The sequence below is a fragment of the Anolis sagrei genome, chromosome 8, assembly GCF_037176765.1.
Source record: "Anolis sagrei isolate rAnoSag1 chromosome 8, rAnoSag1.mat, whole genome shotgun sequence".
NCBI classification, from domain to species: Eukaryota; Metazoa; Chordata; class Lepidosauria; order Squamata; family Dactyloidae; genus Anolis; species Anolis sagrei.
This window is the reverse complement of record NC_090028.1, coordinates 1,054,688-1,082,500: the sequence shown is the minus strand read 5'-3', so window position 1 is coordinate 1,082,500 and position 27,813 is coordinate 1,054,688. Positions and strand designations below refer to the sequence as shown.

At 42.5% G+C, this 27,813-nt stretch overlaps 2 protein-coding genes across 5 annotated transcripts in view; one reads left to right on the top strand and one right to left on the bottom strand.

Moving 5' to 3' along the window:
• The window catches only part of KIFC3 (kinesin family member C3), a 76,253-nt gene extending 65,816 nt beyond the window's left edge, over positions 1-10,437 (top strand). Inside the window, exons 15-20 of one of the 2 annotated variants that reach the window (XM_067470921.1) lie at positions 453-582; positions 2,385-2,614; positions 4,297-4,431; positions 4,653-4,752; positions 6,436-6,470; positions 10,118-10,437. In XM_067470921.1, the coding sequence (XP_067327022.1) occupies positions 453-582; positions 2,385-2,614; positions 4,297-4,431; positions 4,653-4,752; positions 6,436-6,446 (606 nt within the window). In that variant the 3' untranslated portion in view covers positions 6,447-6,470; positions 10,118-10,437. The remainder of the gene's footprint in view (positions 1-452; positions 583-2,384; positions 2,615-4,296; positions 4,432-4,652; positions 4,753-6,435; positions 6,471-10,117) is intronic. The other variant, XM_067470920.1, reaches the window with a different exon arrangement.
• A 4,631-nt stretch (positions 10,438-15,068) lies between these two features.
• On the bottom strand, positions 15,069-24,291 carry LOC132782893 (zinc finger protein 850-like). 3 transcript variants are annotated; one of them, XM_067470902.1, is made up of 3 exons: positions 24,204-24,291; positions 20,619-20,780; positions 15,069-17,860 (listed from the first exon to the last, which is right to left on the bottom strand). In XM_067470902.1, the coding sequence occupies exons 2-3, from the start codon at positions 20,658-20,660 to the stop codon at positions 15,710-15,712; spliced, it is 2,193 nt and encodes a 730-aa protein (XP_067327003.1). In that variant the 5' UTR covers positions 20,661-20,780; positions 24,204-24,291; the 3' UTR covers positions 15,069-15,709. The 3 variants fall into 3 exon arrangements, with proteins under 3 accessions (XP_067327003.1, XP_067327004.1, XP_067327005.1); XM_067470903.1 differs by having other exon boundaries at positions 20,619-20,752; XM_067470904.1 differs by lacking the exon at positions 20,619-20,780 and having other exon boundaries at positions 24,204-24,290.
• Between the last annotated feature and the right edge of the window lie 3,522 nt (positions 24,292-27,813).

The following is a 27,813-nucleotide window of genomic DNA, read 5'->3' as shown; positions in this document are numbered from 1 at the left end:
GGCCTCAGTATGAATAGGCCTCAGTGTTAGTTCACCTCAGTATATGACAAGCTTCAGTCTGAGAGAACCCACAGTGTGAGAAAGGCCTCAGCATGTTAGTAGGCCTCAGTATGAGTAGGCCTCAGTGTTAGTTTGCCTCAGTATATGACAGTCTTCAGTCTGAGAGAACCCACAGTGTGAGAAAAGCCTCAGTGTGTTAAAAAACACACTGATCTCTTGATCCGCGCTGGAAGGAAGGGCTTGCTTCCTTTTCCCACAGAGGCAACTACCCATCGAAACTTTGCAGGCTTCCTGCTTTGCGATCGGCCATTTGTCAGTACGCATTTGTCGTAACCAAAGCGACTTAGGGTGTTGACTGAGACGTTCCTTCCTCCCTGCGGCGTTGAGATACTGACAAGGCATTTGGGGAGACATTGAACGAAAGCGGTGTTTTTCCTGCCTTTCTCTCCCAGGTCTTTGAGTTCGGGCACCTGAACCGAGCGACGGAGAGCACCCACCTGAACGAGCACAGCTCCCGCTCCCACGCCCTCCTCATCATCACCGTGCGCGGCGTGGACTACAGCACCGGCATACGCACCACAGGTAACAGCCTCCTTCTGATAGATCGGTGCATTTTGAGATTGTAGGCAACAACCATCAACAGCTGCCTTTCTTGGCATACACTTAACAAAATCACAGCACGGGCAGTCCTCGAGTTAAAACATCTGACTTGCAAATGACTCGCAGTTAAGAACAGGGCTGAGATAACAGGAAGTGAGAGGAATCTGTTGGAAGATTGGTTTAAATGTAATGAAATATTGTTTGTAGTTTAAACTGTGCGTGGTATAGCAATGCAGTGTGAGAGTTAAATGATAGAGCTGTGCTTGATTCCTAGAGCATAGCATTTGTGTGTTCCGGTAATGTGTTTACATTCCAGAGAATCAGGGTTGAGCTTCCACGGATGTACAGCTAGCAAACAGATGTGCTTTATTCTGCTCCTGTAAATAGTTTTTAGTAATTGCAGTAAAAGGTTCAGTGCTGCTCTAGGCTTTGGAGATGACTGAGGTAGCACGCTTCATTATTTACTAGGCATGTGCGATCCATGCTTCTAAAATGGTTCTAAACTACTTACAAAATTAAAATTCTGGTGGTGAAAACTAGGTGGCGCTGGTGCTTTGCTTCTAAAGTGTTGCTAAAGTTCTGGTGGTGAAAATTTCAGAACTCTAACAAAACTTTCAAAATTTTATTATTATTTCATTATTGGTGATTTTGATGACAGAACCAATTAGGAACTGCCATTTATAATGAGATTTTGAAAGTTTTGTTAGAGTTCTGAAATTTTCACCACTGGAACTTTAGCAACACTGTGGAAGCAAAGCACCAGCGCCCCCTAGTTTTCACCACCAGAACTTTAGTTTTGTAAGTACTTTAGAACCATTTAGAACCATAGATTGCACATGCCTATTATTTACTTTTGTGCCTTTGAGCGGACACTCAGAGGTCAATAAATCAGCAAAATCTCCTCCTCAAAAGGAAGTGAAATTCACTCCTGGGGCTGGAAATAATAATAATAATAACAACAATGATAATGATAATAATAATAATTTTTGCCATGCACAATCCACTTCTCAGAGCCATGGGTGGCTATGGAGAAGGGCCCCTTCCTTAGCCACTGGGGCTGGAAAATAATAATAATAATAATAATAATAATAATAATAATAATGGCAGTCAGTTATTTATTTATTCATTTATTTATTTACAGTGTTTATATTTCACCCTTCTCACCCCGCAGGGGACTCAGGGTGGATTATAGTGCACATATACATGGCAAACATTCAATGCCATAGACATACAACATAGATAGACAGACACAGAGGCATTCCAGCCTTTTCTGGCTTCATGAGGGTATGCTCGATTCTGGCCACAGGTGGAGCTGCCGCTTCACCATCCACTTGTGACACCGAGTCTTTTGATGGAGTACTTCCTCATTCTTACGCATGCTGCTGGAAGGTTTTATGGCACTGTAAATTAGTTAAATTAGCCGCCCCATGTAAGTGGTACCTAAATTTCCTACTTGCCAGATGCAGCTATCTTTCGGGCTGAATAGGTTGACAGCAAGCTAGACTATTAATGGTTAGGAGCATATTCTGACCCGGGCTGGCTTCGAACTCATAACCTCTCGGTCAGTAGTGATTTAATGCAGCTGGCTACTAACTAGCTGCGCCACAGCCCGGCCATGCACAAACCAAGCTCTTCTTGGAGCCATGGGTGGATATGGAAGAAGGCCTCTTCATCGACTACTTGGGTTGGATGTAATTATTATTGTTGTTGTTTGGAGAGCCGTGCCACTTCCTCCTCTTCCTTGGTGCTGATCCCCGCTTCCTTCTCTGTCCTTTCCTCTGCAGGGAAGCTAAACCTGGTGGACCTGGCGGGCTCTGAGCGGGTGGGGCGCTCGGGGGCGGAGGGCAGCCGGTTGCGGGAGGCGCAGTACATCAACAAGTCCCTCTCGGCGCTGGGAGATGTCATCTCTGCCCTGCGCTCCCGCCAGGGACATGTCCCCTTCCGCAACTCCAAGCTCACCTACCTGCTGCAGGACTCCCTCTCCGGGGACAGCAAGACCCTCATGATGGTCCAGGTGCGTCCTTATCGTTATTATTCTCAGTATTATTATTGCTATTACTATGACTGCTACTCTAGCCAAGACACATGTCGGTGCCTCCAAGGTTAGTCCTGTTTCCAGGTCTATTGGACCTGCTGATGCCAAAAAGGGCACCATTCCCTCCTACTAGAGCCCCAAACCCTGCCCCTAGCCCAGCCCACTTTATTAAAATTTAACCAATTAGAGCCCCAATCCCTGTCCCTAGCCCAGTCATCCCCATCAGAATTCAATCAAATAGAGCCCCAAACCCTGCCCCTAGACCAGTCCTCCCTGGTCTCAAGAGTTTCAAGAGTTTCCACCAGTCTGTCCATAAAGGAAGCTGCTCTTGAGAGTTCCCTGTGGATAACGCCCTCCACCCAATTGAATGCTGACAGCTGACTGCCTACTCCTCTAAGTCCATTGGATGATCTCCCTGTGGGAAGGTTGTCCCGGGAGCGGGGTCCACTATTGAAGTCGTGCTGGGGAGACGCAGAAGCTTTCGCAAAAAGAAGCGCAGCAGAACATTTGTAACCCTGGAGCGAGATACGTCGGAGTGCCACCATGACAGTCCCCTCGGGCTCAAGGTCCTGCTGCTAAACGCTAGGTCTGTAAATGGTAAAACAGGAGCCATCCAGGATTTGATCCTGGATGAACAAGCGGACCTAGCATGCATTACTGAGACCTGGGTGGATGAGCTGAGGGGGGGGGGGGGGGGGGAATCAACCTCACCATGCTCTGTCCTCCAGATTTTTGGGGTGCATTAGCAGGCCAGACCCAGGGGGCGGGGAGGAGGGTTTGCGGTGGTCTTCCGTGAACCCTTCTCTCTGGCCAGGTGCCCCTTAATGCAATGTTCTGGGTTCGAGAGTGTTCACCTGAAAGTGGGTAACCGGGACAGCTTGGGGATTCTGCTGGTGTACCGTCCACCCCGCTGCACAGCAGTCTCCCTGCCAGAGCTTGCAGTGGTGGTATCTGACTTGGCATTGGAGTCCCAGTGGCTAATACGCTGGGGGACTTCAATGTCCACGCAGAGTCCACCCTGTCTGGTGCAGCTCAACACTTCATGGTTGCCATGAAGTGGTATCAGGTCCCACTCATGTAAGTGGTCACATTCTGGATCTGGTCTTTACTGCGGACGGGGGTAACGTCGGTGTGGAAGAGCTAAAAATTCTTCCATTGTCATGGACCGACCATTACTTGATCAGCCATAGGCTTACTGCAACCTAGAACCTCTGCAGGGGTGGTGGGCCCATTAAGATGGTCTGCCCCAGGAGGCTTATGGATCCAGAAGGATTCCTGATGTCTCTTGTGGATTTTCCTGCCATGGTGGCTGACGATTCTGTCGAAGCCCTGGTTGACCTCTACAACCAGGAGGTAGCCAGGGTGGTGGACACAATCGCCCCCAAATGTCCCCTCTCACTCCCCTCCCCTGATTTACTGGAGATGTAGATGGAAATCTGAATTTGTGAGTTTACTAAACAGTGCGCAGATAAAGTCAGATGCTGGCTGTTATGGATGGAGTTGAAGACAATTTTTGCTGAGAAAGGACTCTGATGCATTTTGCTTGCTTCTGGAACACAGTTCAGGGAGTACGTGATTTGGAAACTATAAAGCAATTCATGCGCCAGCAAATTCCATGACAAATGACCCCGAATGCGCCATTAATGCCCCTCTTTCCTCAGGTTTCTCCGGTCGAGAAGAACACGAGCGAGACGCTCTGCTCCTTGAAGTTTGCGGAGAGGGTTCGCTCGGTGGAGCTGGGCCCCGGGTCCCGGAGGACAGAGCTGGGCTCTTGGACCAGCCAGGAACACTTGGAGGTAGGTCACCCACGCATCCCGGGCCATGTCCCCAACGTGTCTGAATGCAAGAGATTGGGAAGCTGAAATACCGAAAGGGGAGACACACCAGCTCGTTCCCAGCCTCTCGCCCCCCCATTTTAAACCTTCTTTGGCCGCGCAGTGGGGTCCTTCGGCCTCCTGGGTTCTTTCATCAGCTCTGGCGCTGGTCCGACTCCTCCGTATTCCTTCCCATTCCGCAGGCGGATCCCTCGTCCCCCGCTGCACAGCCCTGCATCCGCTCCCAGTCTTCCCCGCGGACAGGCCGGTCGAGTTCCCTCCGCGCACGGCTCCACACGTCAGGTAATGCTCTTCAGGGGATTGCGTGTGGCCTCGTTGCACTAACGTTGTCATCTCCCGCTCGGTTGTTGGGACTCACAGCCGCTCCCTTTTCGTAATTCCTCTCACATCCTGTGGTCCCACCCCGTTCTTAACTAGGAATCATTTGCAAGTTGGGTGTTTGTAACTTGGGGTTTGCATGTATGTGTGTGTGTAGATAGATAGAGTATCATAGATTTGGAAAGGACCCCAAAGGTCATCCAGTCCAACTCAGGGATGGCCTATGTGTATAGATATTGATATACATAGATATGAGATAGATATAGTATCATAGATTTGGAAGGGACTCCCATAAGGCTATCCAGTCCAACCTCGTTCTTACTGAAAGTCAGATGTTTGTAACTCGGGGATTTATATACGGTAGAGTCTTGCTTATCCAACCTTTGCTCATCCAAAGTGCTGTGTGTGTATATATAATATAATATAATATAATATAATATAATATAATATAATATAATATAATATAATATAATATAATATAATATTATAATATAATATAATATAATACAATATACGCATAAATGTGTGTGTATATATATAATATAATAATATAATATAATACACACACATATATATAATATAATATAATATAATATAATATAATATAATATAATATAATATAATATAATATAATATAATATAATATAATATTATATTATATTATATTATATTATATTATATTATATAATACACACACATAGATATATAAATATAGATAGATATGAGATAGATATAGTATTTTAGATTTGGAAGGGACCCCCAAAGGCCATCTAGTCCATCCCCCATTCTTAACTAGGAGTTGTTTCTCAGCCACAGTGTTTGTGAGCGCGCGCACGCGCACGCGCGCGCGCGTGTGTGTATATATATATATTAGAATAATACTAGTAATGTGTGTGTGTATATATTTTATTAGTATTAGTATATTATTATATCTATCCATGTATCTATCTAAATATATAGATACAGATAGACATGAGATAGATAGAGTATTGTAGATTGGAAGGGACCCCCAAAGGCCATCTAGTCCAGCCCCGTTCTTAACTAGGAGTTGTTTCTCAGTCAGATGTTTGCAACTTGGGGATGGGCCTCTATCAGTCTATCTATCTATCTATTGTTATATTATATATTATATTAAATATATATACAAATGGATATATATATATATATATATATATATATATATATATATAGAAAAGAGATAGATATAGTATTATAGATTTGGAAGGGACCCTTAAAGGCCATCCAGTCCAGCCTTGTCCTTAACTAGGAGTTGTTTCTCAGCCAGATGTTTGCAACTCGGGGATGGCCTGTAGAGAGTTCAAGATGGTGACAAGCTCTCCCTTTTGGAAATGTTTCCGAGCATCCCTCTTTGGGTGCGGCTTCTGTCGTGTGTTCCTGTGTGGGACTCGAGCGCCTTGTAGAACCGTCCCAGCCTGCGATGGTCAGGAGCTGCAGCGACAGGGAGACACGGGGGAGACACGGGCAAGGTGACCGGGCATCCACGGCCATTTTTGGGGTCATGGTGCAAAGGGCCCGGTATCTTGCTGGATCCATCCCTGGGAGTTCCGCCATGGTTGGGGGCGTCTCTCAATATGAAAGTGGGCCAGATGTGGGACCGACCTCCTCACCCCTGCCCTTTGGTTTCAGCCTGGAGTTAAGAGGTGCCCCAGGCCCGCTTCCAGGTGAGTCGGGGGGCAGGTGCACGGCCTCGGCGTGGGCACTGCGGCACTTCCTCGGCCAACGGGGATCCCCACTTGACTTTTCAAGGCACTTTTGGGGGGCAAAGTGGGTTCTCCTTCTGGATTTGCTTCTGATGGGCACTGAATGGGAACGTACCTCTTGGCCTGCGGATGATTTACGTCATCAATAAGCAAAGCAATCAACCCACAATGAATGCCTCTGCATGGAAAAGGCTTGGAGCACAAAGGCGGGGTTGCAGAGGGTGCTTGGCAATCCAATAATAATAATAATAATAATAGTTATTATTATTATTTAGCATTATTCACCACACTATGCAACACTTGTTTTGTGTTCCTGGGTTATCAGTGTCATTATTTCCAAATTGGTTCCATTGCAAAGTTGATGAAACTGCAAAAACAGCACATATTATTATTATTATTATTATTATTATTATATTACTATTATTTTATTTATTATTATTATGTTATTATTGCAGCAGCACATTTTACTCTATCATGAAATTGCAAAAACAGCACATTTTATTATTATTATTTTATTTATTATTATTATTATTATTATTTTATGTATTTTTATTATTATTATTTTATTTATTATTATTATTTTATGTATTTATTATCATTTTATGTATTTATTATTTTCTTATTATTATTTTATTATTTTATTATTGCAGCAGCAGCACATTTTACTCTAGTCTTTCAAGGAATCTCGCATTGCACAGACTCAATCAGTTGTATGTATAATAGTAATTATTATTATTATTTAGCATTATTCACCACACTATGCAACACTTGTTTTGTGTTCCTGGGTTATCAATGTCATTATTTCCAAATTGGTTCCATCGCAAATACATACATTTAGGAAATTGCAAAACCAGCACATCTTATTATTATTATTATTATTATTATTATAATATTTATATTTATTATTATTTTATTTATTATTATTTTATTATTATCATTATTTTTATTTTATTATTTCAGCAGCAGCACATTTTACTCTATCATGAAATTGCAAAAACAGCACATTTTATTATTATTATTATATTTTATTATTATTTTATTTATTATTATTATTGCAGCAGCAGCCTATTTTGCTGTAGTCTTTCAATGAATCTCTCATCATACAGACTCAATCAATTGAATGTCTAATAATAATAATAATAATAGTTATTATTTGCAACACTTGTTTTGTGTTCCTGGGTTATCAATATTATTATTTCCAAATTGGTTCCATCTCAAATACATAAGTTTAGGAAATTGCAAAAACAGCACATTTTATTATTATTATTATTATCATTATCATTATTTATTTTATTTATTTTTATTATTTTATTTATTATTATTTTATTATTGCAGCAGCAGCACATTTTACTCTATCATGAAATTGCAAAACAGCATATTTTATTTATTATTATTATTATTATTATATTATTATTATTATTTTATTATATTGTTATTATTTTATTATTGCAGCAGCAGCACATTTTACTCTAGTCTTTCAAGGAATCTCGCATTGCACAGACTCAATCAGTTGTATGTATAATAGTAATTATTATTATTATTATTATTTAGCATTATTCACCACACTATGCAACACTTGTTTTGTGTTCCTGGGTTATCAATGTCATTATTCCCAAATTGGTTCCATCGCAAATACATAAGTTGATGAAATTGCAAAAACAGCACATTATTATTATTATTATTATTATTATTTTATTGCACCAGCAGCACATTTTACTCTATTATGAAATTGTAAAAACAGCACATTTTATTATTATTATTTTATTTATTATTATTATTTTATTTGTTATTATTATTTTATTTATTATTATTACTATTATCTTATTTATTTATTATTATGTTATTATTGCAGCAGCACATTTTACTCTAGTCTTTCGATGAATCTTTCATTGCACAATCAGTTGTATGTATAATAACAACAACAACAACAATAATAACCATAGTTTTTCTGCAGCTACAAAAATGAAATTTTTATAAGATAACTGCTTTCAAAGTCAGGATTGCACAATGAAACAGGAAATAACACTTTTAAACCAGGAACAGAAAAAAAATCAAATTTTGTTACATGTTATTGTTGTTGTTGTTATGTTTATTGATATCCTGCTGTTTCTTTCTGCAAAGGAGACTCAAAGCAGCTTTCCTTCAGTGCATTTTGATACTATTCCAAATCTACAAACATTAAAACAGAATTAAATATTTCAGGTGCTGTGGCAATTACTATCATGTCTATGTATACCTCGGGCGGGGTAGAAGTGCCCGAAATAAATAAATAAATGCAATATAATGGTATAGTACAATATGGAAATATGTAATACTGATATTGTACTATGCTAATAATATAATATGTTGTATGTGCATGTATTTATAATATTATAATGTAATGCAATATAATACTACTAGTAATAATATATTATAATTATATATTTATATTACATGTAATCTTACTCATAATATGACAGTATAATGGTATAGTGCAATATAGTAATATTTCATACTGATATTGTACTATGCTAATAATATAATATATTGTATAATATATTTATACCCCACTGCAAAGGAGACTGAAAGTGGCTATGTATCTCAGTATTAGAATATATTATTATAATTATTACTGTTAATATGTTTATTTATTTATACCCCACTCTTTCTCTCCGCAAAGGAGACTCAAAGCAGCTATGCATCTATTATTATTAGTATTAGAATATATTATTATTATGATTATTACTGTTAATATATTTATTTATTTATACCCCCACTTTTTCTCTCTGCAAAGGAGACTCAAAGCGGCTTTGTATCTATTATTATTAGTATGTATTATTATTATAATCACATTATTATTGGTATGTTATCCAGCGACTACTGGGTGGTATATGTTGTGTATTAGAAACTAGAGCTGATGTAGTCTATCCAATGCAGTTTTCTGAATCAGCACCCTAATTAACCAAACCGAATTTAAAGTTGACCAAAAACTGATTCGTAACCCTTTTGGTACTAATTTTGTAGAGTAGTCCCTGGTCAAAATAAAATAAAAAGGTTGGGAAGCACTGCTCCAGAGAGTAGGAAAGCCTTTGGATCGGGCTGCTCCAATGCTTCCTTTGGGCCTTTCATAGAATCATAGAATTGGAAGAGACCTCATGGGTCATCTAGTCCAACCCCCTGCCAAGAAGCAGGGATATTGCATTCAAAGCAGCCCTGACAGATGGCCATCCAGCCTCTGTTTAAAAGCCTCCAAAGAAGGAGCCTCAACCACACTCCGGAGCTCATTTTGTACTTTAGCCTTGCAGACCTGTTTGAATTCTTCTTTGGTGATTTCTCCCTTTTCCCACTTCTTGTGCATGTCTCTTTTGAGTCTTAGCACAGTTAGAAGTTCTTTGGACATCCATTCTGGCTTCTTTGCACTTGTCCTATTTTTTTTCTCTTTGTTGGTATGGTTTGCAATTGTGCCTTTGAGTATTTCACTCTTGAAAAACTCAAGAGAGTTGTGGCTCAGTTATGCGCAGCAAGTGTGTTTGGGGGCAAAGCCGTTCTGCATGCGACACGGTGGCGGTAACGGGACAATCGACTCGTCACCATCGCAAACCCCTCTCTTCTCTGTCTTGTTTTCTCAGGGAAACTGAGGCCGATCCCGGTGTGACGATCCCGACACATAACGAAAGAAACCGAGGAAGAAGAAGCAGCATCACATGGATACAGACGCATCCCACGCCTCCCGCTCCTTGCCTTGGGAAAGAGCCTCTTCCTCCGCCTCCTTTGCGGGCAAGGGACAGGGCTGGCCCCGGGAGCACATGGGACGCCTGCGCATATTTTGCGCCGGGCAACGTTTTAATCTACTTTTAAAGGCAGGTGGGGAGGGGGTTCTGCAAAGTTTCCCCCTCCTTTGCGCCCTTTTCTTGTCGTTTTATCAGCAAATAAAAGCTCTTTACTCTGAGGAAGCGGTTCGATGATGAGCCGCCATGCCTGCTTTTTTTGTCTTCTTCAGAAACAGAAAGAATGAGTTTTCGGGCTATATGGCCATGTTCCTGTAGCATTCTCTCCCAGGGTGATGTAGCTGGGAGTCGAAATCTGGTCAACACAGCAAGGCCAAAAATCTTCTCATAGGTGATGGGAAAAAACTAGGAGGCTATTTATTTATTTATTTCTCGTGTCAGGGCAGCCAGTCCATTATATTACATTTTTAACAGAACAAAGCAATCAAACCGAGAAAATACAAAATGTGTGAGTTTGGTAGTTGATGAAATGTCCTTTGAGCAGTATCTGGATCCTTGGAGTGCCTCTGGTGTTGCCGCAAGAAGGCCCTCCATGGTGCATGTGGCAGGGCTCAGGTTGCATTGCAGCAGGTGGTCAGTGGTTTGCTCCTCTCAACACTCGCATGTCGAGGATTCCACTTTGTGGCCCCATTTCTGAAGGTTGGCTCTGCATTTTGTGGTGCCAGAGCGCAGTCTGTTCAGCGCCTTCCAAGTCGCCCAGTCCTCTGTGTGCCCAGGGGGGAGTCTCTCATCTGGTATCATTCTGGGTTTGAGCCTGCCACTTTTGGACTCTTGCTTGCTGAGGTGTTCCAGCGAGTGTCTGTAGATCTTAGAAAACTATTTCTTGATTTAAGTCGTTGACATGCTGGCTGATACCCAAACAGGGGGTGGGCTGGAGATGTCTCTGCCTTGGTCCTTTCACTATTGGCTGCTACTTCCCGGCGGATGTCAGGTGGTGCAATACCGGCTAAACAGTGTAATTTCTCCAGTGGTGTAGGGCGCAGACACCCCGTGATAATGCGGCATGTCTCATTAAGAGCCACATCCACTGTTTTAGCGTGGTGAGATGTGTTCCACACTGGGCATGCATACTCAGCAGCAGAGTAGCATAGCGCAAGGGCAGATGCCTTCACTGTGTCTGGTTGTGATCCCCGGGTTGGGCCAGTCAGCTTTCGTATGATATTGTTTCTAGCACCCACTTTTTGCTTGATGTTCAGGCAGTGCTTCTTGTAGGTCAGAGCACGGTCCAAAGTGACTCCCAGGGATTTGTGTGCACTGCAATGCTCCAGTGGAATTCCTTCCTTCCCAGGTAATAATCCTCAGAGCTCGGGATGCTTGTCTGTTCTTAAGGTGAAAGGCACATGTCTGTGTTTGAGATGGATTAGGGATCAGCTGGTTTTCCCTGTAATAGGCCGTAAGAGAACCTAGAGCTTCGGAGAGCTTCTGTTCAACCATCTCAAAGCTCCCTGCTTGAGCGGTGATGGCACGATCATCGGCATAGATGAAGCTCTCTGTATGCCTTCTGGCAGTGGCTGGTCATTTGTGTAGATGTTGAACATGGATGGAGCAAGCACGCTCCCCTGAGGCAGGCCGTTCTTCTGTTTCCGCCATCTGCTTCTCTCATCCTCAAACTCAACAAAAAAGCTCCTGTTTTGTATCAGGTTTCCTATGAGGCAGGTGAGGTGGTCGTCCTTTGGGATACTATACATTTTTCTCAGGAGGAGGCAGCGGTGGTTCACAGTCTCATAGCACTAACACAATGGTTCAGAATACATACGCTCACAGTACTAATAGAGTAATGATGAAATGGTTGAATGCAGGCATGGGAAAACCATTTTACTCCGCACCGTGGACCTCTCTCTCCCAGCACCAACCAGCAACAGCCTGTGGGTCTCTCACACCCCACACAAACACCAGGGGATAGATAGGGGGAAAGCTTCAGCAAGCATTCTGCAACTGAGCCCAGAGAGATCATCCCATAAATGCTGATTGTTGGGCCATACTTCACAAAAACAAGACACCCCCTGAAAATAAGTCATAGTGTGTCTTCTAGAGTAAAACTAAATATAAGGCAGTGTCTTATTAGTATCTTCATTGACCTGTCAGCGGCTTATGATACCGTAAACCACCGCTGCCTCCTCCTGAGGAAAATGTATAGAATCACAAAGGACGACCACCTCACCCGCCTCATAGGAAACCTGCTACAAAACAGGAGCTTCTTTGTTGAGTTCCAGGGCCAGAGAAGCAGATGGCGGAAACAGAAGAATGGCCTGCCTCAGGGGAGCGTGCTTGCTCCACCCATGTTCAATGTCTACACTAATGACCAGCCACAAGGTGTGGGATTCTGCCATTTGGCCAGGTTATCTTTTGATCTGCCCACTCCACTTCTGAGTCTGTTCAGGGACCTCCACATTACCCATTCTTGGTTTGCCCCTGGAGGAAGACCCTCCCTCGTGGGGGCCCGTCCAGTTGGGATTTCCTGGTTGAGCTGCCCAGAGGGATGCCCTTGCTGTTGCTGGGGGGACACCAAGAGGAGTGGTGGTGGTCCCCATTGAGCTTTCCCTTGACTGGAGTCTACTGGGAGGAGGCTGGTAGCCATGTAGTGGGGGGCTTTCACAGGGTTCAACCTTATTTCTCTCACATTTAGCAGCAATTTCCCGTTGCACATCAGGGGTGGGGGAGGGGGTCAATGCCAGCTCGCTTGTAGAGTTTATCAACAGGTGTAGGTTTAAGACATCCTGCGATTATTCTGCATGTTTCCTTCAATGCTATGTTCATCTGCTTTGCATGGAGTGTAAGTTCCCATAAAGCTTTTCCTTGATTGGAGTCTACTGGGAGGAGGCTGGTACCCATGTACTGGGGGGCTTTCACACGGTTCAGCCTTATTTCTCTCACATTTAGCAGCAACTTCCCATCACACATCAGGAAGGGCTTTGCCAGCTCACTTGTAGAGTTTATCAACAGGTGTAGGTTTAAGACATCCTGTGATTATTCTGCGTGTTTCGTTCAATGCTGTGTTCACCTGCTTTGCATGGGCAGACCTATACCAAACAGGGCAGGCATTCTCAGCAGTTGAGTAAGACAAGGCCAGGGCTCATGTTCTTACTAATTTTGGGTCTGTACCCTATGCACTAGAATCATAGAATCAAAGAGTTGGAAGAGACCTCATGGGCCATCCAGTCCAACCCCACTCTGCCAAGAAGCAGGAATATTGCATTCAAATCACCCCTGACAGATGGCCATCCAGCCTCTGCTTAAAAGCTTCCAAAGAAGGAGCCTCCACCACACTCCGGGGCAGAGAGTTCCACTGCTGAACGGCTCTCACAGTCAGGAAGTTCTTCCTAATGTTCAGATGGAATCTTCTCTCTTGTAGTTTGAAGCCATTGTTCCGCGTCCTAGTCTCCAAGGAAGCAGAAAACAAGCTTGCTCCCTCCTCCCTGTGGCTTCCTCTCACATATTTATACATGGCTATCATATCTCCTCTCAGCCTTCTCTTCTTCAGGCTAAACATGCCCAGTTCCCTAAGCCGCTCCTCATAGGGCTTGTTCTCCAGACCCTTGATCATTTTAGTCGCCCTCCTCTGGACACATTCCAGCTTAGAGTCAATATCTCTCTTGAATTGTGGTGCCCAGAATTGGACACAATATTCCAGGTGTGGTCTAACCAAAGCGGAATAGAGGGGTAGCATTACTTCCTTACATCTAGACATCTAGACCTTTGAAGATATGTGCCTCTAAGAGTTAAGTAACATTGAAACTGTCACACTCCTTCTACATTTTAATACCATTACGTTTATCAACTGGTGTAGGTTTAAGACATCCTGTGATTATTCCACGTTTCTTTCAATGTTATGTTCACCTGCTTTGTGTGGGCAGACTTATGCCAAATAGGGCAGGCATACTCGGCGGTTGAGTAAGACAAGGCCAGGGCTGATGTTGATGATGCTGAGATGCTTGTATCCCTTATTATTTAGTCTCCTCTCCTTGGAGAATCCTATGTCAGCACACTTCTGCTTTTGGCAACACTCTTCTAATTCACAAATACAACAACGGACTTTTGCCCCTCTTCTTATTTTGAAAAAGCGATAACAAAGTCCCAATCTTTCTTGGAGCTGCTAAAAGTCCATCAGTGATAATTTGTGGATCTTCATCAGTCATCTTCTTGAGTGGGATAACCACGTTTTCCCATCTCTGAGGGTAAACAATGGTAAGGCTTCTTTGCTCTGGCTGTGTTACTATGAGTTTAGTCTTCTCTTGAAAGAATACGCCAAAATGCACAGGGACTGAAGATAACAACTTTATTGTTCAGAATACAAGAGCTTTGCCCATCTATAATAATAATAATAATAATAATAATAATAATCACCACCATCATCATCTATATAGGGCCTTAGCTACAATGTCATTGATCATTCAAACCTACTGTTGCTGGATGTTATAAATGTAACCTTTGAAGATATGTGCCTCTAAGAGTTAAGTAACATTGAAACCATCACACTCCTTCTACATTTTAATAAACTTGTTACTGTTTTTCTTTAAAGCCCGGTCTCCGTTACAATTCCTTTCCAAGTCACGCTACACATTAAAGAAAGACCAAGTCAATATCACCAGCTATTAGCTATGCTATCAAGTTAATAAACCCTTACAAAGTGGTGGCTCCTTTACAAACTCATCACAAATTGGTGGCATCATTACAACAACAATAAAACGCTGGAGACAAGTGTTTATTTCCTTCTTCCCACCATCCCTAAAGACAGTTCTAAAGTTTCCTGCTGAAACCTGCTGTATAGATCGGCCCCAACTTCCATCCGCTCCTTAGTGGACAAACACAATATTTCTGGGCCTTTCTGCAAAGGCGGCATAATATGATAACAATATCCCAGCATTGTGCTCTCACTTTTCAGCATTAACGAGCATTCTCTCCCAACTTTTCGCTTGTATCTGTGGCGAATGCAGGCATTTCTAATCTGTTTATACGTCATAGAGCAGAGCTTTCCAAACGGCGTGGCGTGACACAAAAGTGCGTCAATTGTAGTCCACAGGTGCATTGCATGAAAAATGGCTCCCCCCACTTCCACGGGAAAGAGACCTCCAAATGGCATCCCTTGTTATCTGCACAATTTGTAAGCTGAGTTGCAGTAATTACCACATAAATGGATACATTTCTGATTAGGAAAATACAATCCTGGCTTGTTGTAAGCTTTTCGGTCTGTATGGCCAAGTTCCAGAAGCATTCTCTATGACCGGTTGTGAGGTCCGTTGACAATGATGTTTGTGATGAACCAACATGGAGCAGCCATAAGGGAAACTACACAAGAATTGTTTATACAGTATATGGTTTAAGCTTCGCTTTGATTGTTAAACTGAATTACAGTGTCACAAAAGGATGCATGTCAAAAAGTGTGTCACCAACATGACAAGTTTGGAAAGCTCTACCTTGGGAGTCTCTCCGGGGTCAAACACCACTGTTGTCTCCAATGTGAATTCCATGTCTATGTACATTTGAACTCTCAGAGGTGCTCTCTGCACACACCTTGCGTATATTGGGTTTCTCCCCAGTGTGAGTCTTTTGATGTGAATGTAGATTTGAACCATGAGTGTAGCTCTGTCCACACTCCAGGCATTTATAGGGTTTCTCCCCAGTGTGAAGTCTTTGATGTCTACGTAGATTACCATTCTCAGCGAAACTTTGTCCACACTCCAGGCACCTATAGGGTTTCTCCCCCGTGTGGGTCCTTTGATGTGAACGTAGACCTGAACTGTGAGTGAAGCTCTGCCCACACTCCGGGCATGTATAGGGCTTCTCCCCAGTGTGAATCCTTTGATGTGAACGTAGACCGGTACTCTGAATGAAGCTCTTCCCACACTCCAGGCATTTATAGGGTTTCTCCCCTGTGTGAGTCCTTTGATGTAAACGTAGACTATGACTGTGAGTGAAGCTCTTTACACACTCCAGGCATTTATAGGGTTTCTCCCCCATGTGAGTCCTTTGATGGGAACGTAGATGTTTACTCTGAGCGAAGCTCTGACCACACTCTGGGCACGTATAGGGTTTCTCCCCGGTGTGAGTCCTATGATGTTTATGTAGAACTGAACTATGAGCAAAGCTCTTTCCACACCCCAGGCATGTATAGGGTTTCTCCCCAGTGTGAGTCCTTTGATGTGAGCGTAGACTTGAATTATGAGTGAAGCTCTTTCCACACTCCAGGCAGGTATAGGGTTTCTCCCCTCTGTGCGTCTTTTGATGTGAACGTAGACCCGAACTATCGACAAACCCCTTTCCACACTCTAGGCATTTATAGGGTTTCCCCCCAGTGTGAGTCCTTTGATGGTAACGCAGACTGGTACTCTGGGTGAAGCTCTTTCCACACTCCAGGCATGCATAGGTTTTCTCCCCAGCGTGAGTTCTTCGATGTGAACATAGACCTGAACTGTGAGTGAAGCTCTGCCCACACTCCAGGCATGTATAGGGCTTCTCCCCAGTGTGAATCCTTTGATGTGAACGTAGACCGGTACTCTGAATGAAGCTCTTCCCACACTCCAGGCATTTATAGGGTTTCTCCCCGGTATGAGTCCTTTGATGGGAACGTAGACCTGAACTATGACTGAAGCTCTGGCCACACTCTAGGCATGGATAGGGTTTCTCTCCAGTGTGAGTCCTTTGATGGGAATGTAGACCTGAACTATGAGAGAAGTTCTGTCCACACTCCACGCATGTATACGGTTTCTCCCCAGTATGCATCCTTTGATGTCTGTGAAGATTTCCATTCTCGGTGAAGCTCTTTCCACACTCCAGGCATATATAGGGTTTCTCCCCACTGTGGGTCCTTTGATGTGCGTGTAGACTTCCATTCTCGGTGAAGCTCTTCCCACACTCCAGGCATTTATAGGGTTTCTCCCCAGTGTGAGTCCTTTGATGTGAACGTAGACGTGAACTATAACTGAAGCCCTTTCCACACTCCACGCATGTATACGGTTTCTCCTCAGGGTGAGTCCTTCGATGTGAACGAAGACATGAACTATGAACAAAGCCCTTTCCACACTGCACGCATGTGTAAGGTTTCTCCCCAGTGTGAGTCCTTTGATGTAAACGTAGACCTTTACTCCGAGCGAAGCTCTGCCCACACTCTGGGCATGTATAGGGTTTCTCCCCCGTGTGAATCCTTTGATGTGAACGTAGATTTGAAAGCTGAGAGAAGCTCTTTCCACACTCTGGGCATGTATAGGGTTTCTCCCCAGTGTGAATCCTTTGATGTGAACATAGACCTGAACTCTGAGTGAAGCTCTTTCCACACTCCAGGCAGGTATAGGGTTTCTCCCCAGTGTGCGTCTTTTGATGCGAACGTAGACCCGAACTATCAACAAACCCCTTTCCACACTCTAGGCATTTATAGGGTTTCTCCCCAGTGTGAGTCCTTTGATGGGAACGCAGACTGGTACTCTGGGTGAAGCTCTTTCCACACTCCTGGCATGTGTAGGGTTTCTCCCCCATGTGAATCCTTTGATGTCTATGAAGATCTCCACTCCGAGTGAAGCTCTGCCCACACTCCAGGCATGGAAAAGGTTTCTCCCATCCAGGGTCTGGCTCCATAGAATCCTCATTTACCTGGTCAAGAAAGAAGCAAAAGGTCAAGGAGGAAAGAGAAACCACAAATTCCTCCCTTTCCATTCATGAGCCATGTTGAAAATGGAAAAACAGTGTTCCCTCACTTATCGCGGGAGTTACGTCCCAGGACCACCAGCGAAAAGTGAAAATCCGCAAAGTAAGGATGCTATATATATACTAGCTGTACCCGCTACGTGTTACTGTGGTCAACCTTCCCTCCCTCTTTCTCTCCCTTTTTTCTCACCTTCCTTCCCTTCTTTCTTCCTTCTCTATCTGTTTCTTTTCTCACTTCCTTTGCTCTTTGCTTCCAGTCTTCCTTCTCTCTTTCCTTCCTTCCTTCCCTCTTTCACTTTTTATTTCCTTCTCTCCTTCTTTCCTTCTCTGTCTTCCTTTCTTTCCTTATCTCCTTCCCTCTTTCTCTACCCTTTTCTTTCCTTCCTTCTCTCCTCCTTTCCCTTCTTCTTACCCTCTTTCTCTCCTTCCTTCCCTCTTTTTCTTTCCCTTCTTCTTTCTTACATCTCTACCTGTTTCTTTTCTCGCTTCCTTTGCTCTTTGGTTCCATTCTTCCTTCCCTTCCTCCCTCCCTCTTTCATTCCTTCTCTCCTTCCTTCCCTTTAACTTTTTATTTCCTTCTCTCCTTCTTTCCTTCACTGCTTTTCTTTGTTTCCTTCCCTCTTTCCCTCCCTCCTTCTCTACCCTTTTCTTTCCCTCTTTCTCTCCTTTCTTTCTCTCCTTCCTTCCCTCCCTCCCTCTTTCCTTCCTTCCCTCTTTTTCTTTCCCTTCTTCTTTCTTACGTCTCTACCTGTTTCTTTTCTCGCTTCCTTTGCTCTTTGGTTCCATCCTTCCTTGTCTCTTTCCTTCCCTCCTTCCCTCTTTTTCTCTCTTATTCCTTCTCTCCTTCCTTCCCTCTTTCACTTTTTATTTCCTCTCCTCCTCTCCTCCTCTGCCTTTCTTTCTTTCCTTCCTTCTTTCTCTCCCTGTTGCAATCCAGAGCAGAGAACGAGGCCTAAGATAACTCTCCACCACACTTGGCTGTGAAAAACAATCCTTTTTTATTGAAGAAAAATGGTTACAAAATAAAGGAAAAATGCAAGTCAAAAGCCACAGCAAAATCAGCAAACATAAATTTAAATGGACAAAGCAAAACCAAAAGCCTCACTGGGAAATACTGGAACCTGTTAGCAATCCACTAACCGTACTTGATATCCTAGAAATCTTCCCAGACTATGGCCAGGGAACCAGGAGAACTGCCAAGGTCTTCATCAATTCTGAAACGATGCCTGAACTGAGGCAATCAGCCTGGCGTATTGCAATTAAAACTCAAGAATCGGTTCCGTGAACCGCCCTTCTGTTTTGAAGCCAATGTTTTTAATTCTTGAATTCGGGAGGATCGACGCAAACTGAGTGTTTTACTTCTGTCTTCCCAAATTTGGCCCCTTCTGTTGTCATTACAGTTACCAGGTGCAGAAGGGAGGGAAAGGTCAAGGCTTCCCTCTGAAACATTCTCAGGAACACTGGTACTTTCATTTTCCAAATCTACAGAAGTTCCTTCCTCACTAATTTCAGGAGCATTGGCATCAAGAGGTACATTTCCACTAGCATCAGTAAATATACTTTCATTTGCATCAGGAGGAACAAACAGAGAATCAGGTTCAAGTTCAAACTCAGGCTGAACCCCAACACTCCCTCCTTCTCTACCCTTTTCTATCCTTCCTTCTTTCCCTCTTTCTCTCCTTCCTTCCCTCTTTTCTTCCTTCCCTCTTTTTCTTTCCCTTCTTCTTTCTTGCTTCTCTACCTGCTTCTTTTCTCACTTCCTTTGCTCTTTCGTTCCATTCTTCCTTCTCTCTTTCGTTCCTTCTCTCCTTCCTTCCCTCTTTCACTTTTTATTTCCTCCTCTCTTTCTTTCCTTCTCTCCTTCCTTCTTTCTCTCCCTCCTTCTCTACCCTTTTCTTTCCTTCCTTCTCTCCTTCTTTCCCTCTTTCTCTCCTTCCTTCCCTTCTTCCTTCTCTACCTGTTTCTTTTCTTGCTTCCTTTGTTCTTTGGTTCCATCCTTTCTTGTCTCTTTCCTTCCTTCCCTCCTTCTTTCTCTCCCTCCTTCTCTACCTCTTTCTTTCCTTCCTTCCTTCCTTCTTTCCCATTTTCTCTCCCTCCTTACCCCTTTCTGTGTATGTGTTTTGTGTGTGCATATGCATGTATGTGTGTTTGTGTATATACATGTGGTTTCGTGCATGCGTTGTAATGTTGGTTTTTTTCCCCTTACGCTTTGTTTTTCGGTGTTTTTACGAGTGATGGTCATTTGTTGGCCTGAGAGGAGTCTTGTGTCCAAATTTGATGTCAATTCGTCCAGTGGTTTTTGAGTTACGTTAATCCCACAAACGAACATGACATTTTAATTTATATAGATAACTAGCCGTTGACTGCCACGCATTGCCGTGGCCCAGTCTGTGTATATGTGTTTTGTGTGTGTATATATATGTGTGGATGGGTGTATATGTTTGTGTGTATATATTAGGCTTGGTTGATCAAGAAAAAAATTGGTTCTAAACTCATTTCGTTTCTAGGGGGTGCCAGTGTTTCGAATTTCAAAGGCTTTCCGAAATTTTGAAATTTACGAAATTTCGTTAATTTCGTTAATTACGAATCGATTCGTAACCACAGCAGCCTGAAGCCCTCCTTTCCCGGCTCGAAATGGGACCACGAGGCACGCGCAGCCGCTTTTAAAGGCCAATGGCCGCCCTGCAGAAACCACGCCCAATACCTGGCTTCTCCTCATTGGCTGGAAGCCCATCATTCCCAGCATCCCAGCACCTGTGACATCACTAACGAAGCTGGCGGAAGTCGTTTTCAAGATGGCGGCCGCGGCTTCGATTGGAGAAAAACACTTCCGGGTTCCTAAAGCGCCTCAAAATCGCTTCTAATTCTAAAAAAATAATGAATAAAAAACGAATAAAGAAATTAACGAACTGGATCAACCAAGCCTAGTATATATGTGTGTATAGATTTGTGTGCTTATATGTGTACATGCATATTTATTTATTTATCGTGTCATCAGCAACCATACCATTGTATTGCAATTCTAACAGAGCAAAACAAACACACAGATTAAAAAGAGAAAACACACACACACACAAACACACACAGATTTTGCAAACTTGGTTAAATGTCCTTTGACCAGTCTCTGTCCCCTTGGAGTGCCTCTGGTGTTGCCGCAAGAAGGTCCTCCCTTGTGCATGTGGCAGGGCTCAGGTTGCATTGCAGCAGGTGGTCAGTGGCTTGCTCTTCTCCACACTCGTATGTCGTGGATTCCCACTTTGTGTCCCCGTTTCTTGAGGTTGGCTTTGCATCTCGTGGGGCCAGAGCGCAGTCTGTTCAGCGCCTTCCAAGTCGCCCAGTCTTCTGTGTGCCCAGGGGGGGGGGTCTCTCATATGGTATCACCCATGGATTGAGGTGCTGGGATGGGCCTGCCACTTTTGGACTCTTGCTTGCTGGGGTATTCCAGCGAGTGTCTCTGTAGATCTAAGAAAACTATGTCTTGATTTAAGTCGTTGACGTGCTGGCTGATACCCAAACAGGGGATGAGCTGGAGATGTCTCTGCCTTGGTCCTTTTGCTATTGGCTGCTACTTCCCGGCGGATGTCAGGTGGTGCAATACCGGCTAAGCAGTGTATTTTCTCCAGTGGTGTAGGGCGCAGACACCCCGTGATAATGCGGCATGTCTCATTAAGAGCCACATCTACTGTTTTAGTGTGGTGAGATGTGTTCCACATTGGGCATGCGTACTCAGCAGCAGAGTAGCATAGCGCAAGGGCAGATGTCTTCACTGTATCTGGTTGTGATCCCCAGGCTGTGCCAGTCAGCTTTCGTATGATGTTGTTTCTAGCACCCACTTTTTGCTTGATGTTCAGGCAGTGCTTCTTGTAGGTCAGAGCACGGTCCAGAGTGACTTCTCCCACGTCTTTGGGTGCGCTGCAATGCTCCAGTGGGATTCCTTCCTTCCCAGGTAATAATCCTCAGAGCTCGGGATGCTTGTCTCTTCTTGAGGTAAAAAGGCACATGTCTGTGTTTTGGATGGATTAGGGATCAGCTGGTTTTCCCTGTAATAGGCAGTAAGAGCACCTAGAGCTTTGGAGAGCTTCTGTTCTACAGTCTCAAAGCTCCCTGCTTGAGCAGTAATGGCACGATCATCAGCATAGATAAAACTCTCTCTCCCTTCTGGCCGTGGCTGGTCATTTGTATAGATATTGAACATGGATGGAGCAAGCACGCTCCCCTGAGGCAGGCCGTTCTTCTGTTTCCGCCATCTGCACATCTACACATGCATATTGTGTATATGTGTGTGCTTGTTTATATGCATATTTGTGTGTATGTATGTATATATGTATGTGTTTGTGCATATGTGTATATATATATTTGTGTGTGCATGTGTATATATGTGTGTATTAGGCTTGGGGAGGTTCGTTCGGAAGCTTCTTAACTCCTAATTAATTCGGATTAAATTCACTTTTGAATCTATTTCGAGCCACGCAGGAATAGTGGGAGGAGCAATTCCGAATTGAAGCAACTTGCCCATTGTTTGGAATTATTTTCGGATGTCTGGTGCAAGTTTTCAAATCTTCCCTCCCTCGTGGCAAGTGGCGCAGTAAGTGAGTGGGCATGACCCCACTTCCGGTCCCTGGTCTCAGCTTACGCGGATGAATTTCCTCTCTCCTCCTGCCGGTCATGTTGGCTCTGCTGCCTCCCTCCTCCTCCTCCTTCCTGCTGTCCTTTCTGGGCACAGCTGGGGCTCGCTGCCTTTGGCCTCTGGCCGGCACTGGGCAAGGAGGACACAGCAGCGGGTGCAGCACCCACAGAGACCTGCCTGCCTTCCTAACCTCCTGCCTTCCTGGGCCAGGAGGTTAACACGATTATTATTATTATCATCATTATTATTAAGAATGGATGGCCATCTGTCAGGGGTGCTTTAATTGTATATTCCCAGCATGAAGGAAGAAGGGGGTTTGTTGTTGTTGTTGTTGTTGTTGTTATTATTATTATATATTATATTATATTATTATTATAGTATATTTTGTTGTTCATTCGTTCAGTCGTCTCCAACTCTTCGTGACCTCATGGACCAGTCCACCCCAGAGCTCCCTGTGGGCCGTCACCACCCCCAGCTCCTTCAAGGTCAGTCCAGTCCTTTCAAGGATGCCCTCCATCCATCTTGCCCTTGGTCGGCCCCTCTTCCTTTTGCCTTCCATTTTCCCCAGCATCATTCCCTTCTCAAGGCTTTGCTGTCTCCTCATGATGTGGCATTCAAAGGACTTCCACTTTGTCTCTAGTATCCCTTTGTCTCTAGTATTGTATATTATATTATAATATATTATATTATTATATTATAAAATATATTATAATATTTATTTATAATAAAACTATAAAGTTTTTATTATTATTAAATATTATATTATATAATATTATATTATTATATTATTATATTATAATATATTAGGTTATTATATTATATAATATTATATTATTATAATATATTATATTATTATATTATAAAATATATTATAATATTAATTTATAATAAAACTATGAAGTTATTATTATTATTATTATATTTTATAATATTATATTATTATATTATTATTGTATATTATATTATTATATTATAATATATTATATTATAAAATATATTATAATATTTATTTATAATAAAACTATAACGTTTTTATAATAATAATAATAATAATATATAATATTATATTATTATATTATAATATATTAGATTATTATATTATAAAATATATTATAATATTTATTTATAATAAAACTATAAAGTTATTATTATTATATATTATATAATATTATATTATTATTGTATATTATATTATAAAATATATTATAATATTTATTTATAATAAAACTATAAAGTTATTATTATTATTACTATTATATTATATAATATTATTATATTATTATTGTATATTATATTATTATATTATAATATATTATATTATAAAATATATTATAATATTTATTTATAATAAAACTATAAAGTTTTATTATTATTATTATTAAACATTTTATGAATATTTCTGTAAATAATAATAAAACTTTATAATAAAACTATAAAGTTTATTATTATTATTAAATATTTTATGAATATTTCCAGGACAATTCAGGCAGATATTTTAATATTATTAATAATATTTTAATATTTTAATAAAATTTTAATGTTTTATTATTATTAATAATAATAATATATTTTTTATATATTATTCATGCATATTTTTGCATATATTTCCATTTCTTTCCTTGATATTGGCAAAATCTGAGGAAAAAAAAAGAGAAACTCAACCTGGTCAGGACGAGATGCTAGGCCTTCCGGTTTCTCCTCTTCCGGAAGTGACGTCGGAGCCGGAAAGGGCGGTGCGTGACGTCATCGGAGCTCAATCTAACCAAGTCTAGGAACAAAAACCCAACTGCGCACGCGTCAGTTTCCCTGCTCGGCTTCTTGTTCTAAATCGAAACCCTGCCGCCTGCGCTCTAACCAATGGCCGCGCGAAGCTCCTTATAGGCAGGGCGTGTGGCCAATGGGAAAGCTCGGCGTGTGGAGTGTGGGCGGGGCGATGCAAATAAGCGGCTGGGAGGAAAATATAATATAGAGGTGCAGTCTCCCACTCTGTCCACACGATGGCAGTAAAGCATTGCAGATCAGGATCTCAAAGCAAGTGCAATATTAATTTGTCCGGTAGAGGGCAGCAAAGGGCATTGCCATTGAGATATCACTCAGCCATGGAAATTAATAATAATAAAAAAATAGTAATTATAATTATAATTAATTAAGTAAGTAAAATTAAATAGCCTTACATATATATAATTGCACTACCATATAGCAAAACCCAGATGATGTGCTTCACTGAGCCATGGCAATTATTATTAATAAATTATTAATTAAATAATAATTATAATTAAGTAAAATTAAATTAATAAATCAGTAATTAAATAATAATTATAATTATTTAAGTAAAATGAAATAGCCTTACTGAGCCATGGCAATTATTAATAATAACTTAGTAATTAAATAATAATTCTAATTAATTAACTGAAATGAAATAGCCTTACTGAGCCATGGCAATTATTAATAATAAATTAGTAATTATAATTATAATTAATTAAGTAAAATTAAATAGCCTTACTGAGCTGTGGCAATTATTAATAATAAATTAGTAATTAAATTATAATGATAATTAATTAAGTAAAATTAAATAGCCTTACTGAGCCGTGGCAATTATTAATAATAAATTAGTAATTAAATTATAATTATAATTGCACTAAAATTAAATAGCTTTACATATATAATTGCACTGCCATATAGCAAAACCCAGATGATCTGCTTCACTGAGCTGTGGCAATTATTAATAATAAATTAGCAATTAAATTATAATTATAATTTATTAAGTAAAATGAAATAGTTTTACATATATAATTGCACCGCTATATAATAAAATCCAGGTGATCTGCTTCAAACTGCATTGTATGGCAGAGGAAGCAGAGGGTGCCTCCTGGCAACAAAGGCCAGGCGACCCTCACTGATTGACTTTGCAGACTTCGTGGCCACTCAGTGCTAATCAAGCTTGCTAATTGCAACAATTCGCACTTGCTTCAAACAGGCAAGGGTTCCTTCTCCCACCCTGGACATTATTCCTCACACACACACACACACACACACACACACACACACATGTAATGTTTGCTTGTGGGGTTAACATAACTCAAAACCACTGGACAAATTGACATGCAATTTGGACACAAGACACCTCTCAGGCCAATGAGTGTCCATCATCCCTAAACACACACACACACACACACAAAACTCCAGTGGAACAGACTTAAAACCCCCCAAAATAGACCATTTATACATATACACATACACTCTTATACATATACATATGCACACATTCATACATACACATGTATATACGCACAAACACACACAAATATACACATATACACACATATATACATGCAGACATGCATATACATATACACATGCACACATACATGCACAAACACACAAATATACACGTATACACACATATACATACACACATATATACATATACACATGCACACATATATATCCACATGCACACACATATACATATATACCCACAAATACGCATATAGACAAGCACACACATATACACAATATGCATGTGCACATATAAACACACAAATACACACACACACACACACACATATACGCAAACACACATATACACAAATATATAAACACATCTATACACACAACACACATATACACAGACTGGGCCACAGCAACGCATGGCATGGTATGGCTATATATATGTATATGTATATATGTGTATACACATACACACACGCTCCACTTGCTTCATTATGGCAACCATCCTCAGAAGTCTGTTGGAAGAGAGGCAAGTGGAGTGTGTATGTATGTGTATGTATACACACACACACATATGCATACACACACACACCCCTATGGGATAATGTCCAGGGTGGGAGGAAGAACCCTTGCCTCTTTGAAGCAAGTGTGGATGTTGCAATGAGCAAGCTTGAAATAGCCTTGAGTAGCCATGAAGCTGCAAAGTCAATCACTGAGGGTCTCTGCAGAGGTAGCTTGGTTGTTGTTGTCTGGAGGCAGAAGCGGCCCTAGGTAATTTTCAACAATAAGCAAACAGTATTTTGGCGCCCCCCCCCCCCCCCCACCAACCAGTCATTGATATATATTTTCTGTCCGTTGTGGGAGTTCTGTGTGCCATATTTGGTTCAATTCCATCATTGGTGGAGTTCAGAATGCTCTTTGATTGTAGGTGAACTATACATCCCAGTAGCTACACTTGCCGCACTTGCTCCCTTGCCTGGCCCGCTTTGGGTCCGGAGGCGTGCCTGAAGACCCCGGCATGTGCACCAAAAGTCACCTCTTCTCCTGACTTTCTCCTCAGCCATTGGGACCAAGAGAGAGAGAGAGAGAGAGAGGTGGAGATGCCCACCTTTCCTGAAGGTAGGCGCAAAAACAAAGGAGGGAGCGGAGGTGGGAGATACCTCCAGCCGGAGGGGCTCTCTCTCTCTCTCTCTCTCTTGGTCCCAATGGCTGAAGAGAAAGTCAGGAGAAGAGGCGACTTTTGGTGCGCACGCTGGGGTCTTCAGACATGCCTCCGGACCCGAAGCGGGCCAGGCACGGCGGCTCCGCCCCTTGGCCCACTCACAGATTGGGGAGAGGAGAGGAGGCGGGTGGAGTGCCGGGGGATCGGGAAAGGGCGCCGATCATGGGGAAGGGATCGAACGCGGAGAACGATTGAGCGCCGGCTCTGCTTGTGCACCCGTTGGCCGGGTGGAGCAGGAACAAGAGGGGCTAGGTGAGGCTCAAGGGCCCGGCCCCTTTGGGAAGAGGATCGCCCGGCAGCGAGGCAAGAAAGCCGAGGCTCCCCCCGGACTGCTAGGGCTGTTGTGAGCGGAGGGGGGGGGGGCGCTCCTCAAGTGGCGGTCGAGGGGCATTTACAGAGGCGCCTTTGCGCCCCTGGCAAAAAAAAAAAAAAGTGTTCTGCAACCGCTTACTTCGCGTAATGGACGAGCCGCCCCTGTCTGGAGGCATCCTCAGTTTGGGAGGACGCCTCCTGGCAAGAGATGGTAAATAAATGGGGGGGGGGGTGTCTGTGTGCCAAGTTTGGCCAAGTGTGCCAAGTTTGGTCCAGATCTGTTATTCATGGGGGTCACAGTGGTTTCAGGAAGTGAGTGAAGGTACTGCAAGTCCCATCATCCTTGTTCCGTCCTCCCCAAACTGCACCAGGATGTAAAGTGGGTTATGGGGGGGGGGGGGTCTGTGTACTAAGCTTGGTCCAGGTCCCTCAATCTTCGGGGTTGCAGTGGTCTCAAGAAGGGAGTTAAGGTACTGTAAGTCCCATCATCCTTGGTCCATCCTCCCC

Excerpts from the sequence above, each read along its gene's own strand:
- LOC132782893 (XM_067470902.1), bottom strand. The coding sequence starts at position 20,660 with ATGCTGGGAATGATGGGCTTCCAGCCAATGAGGAGAAGCCAG. Across the intron at positions 17,861-20,618 it reads AGCCAATGAGGAGAAGCCAG|GTAAATGAGGATTCTATGGA; the intron begins GTATTGGGCGTG and ends TTTCTTGACCAG.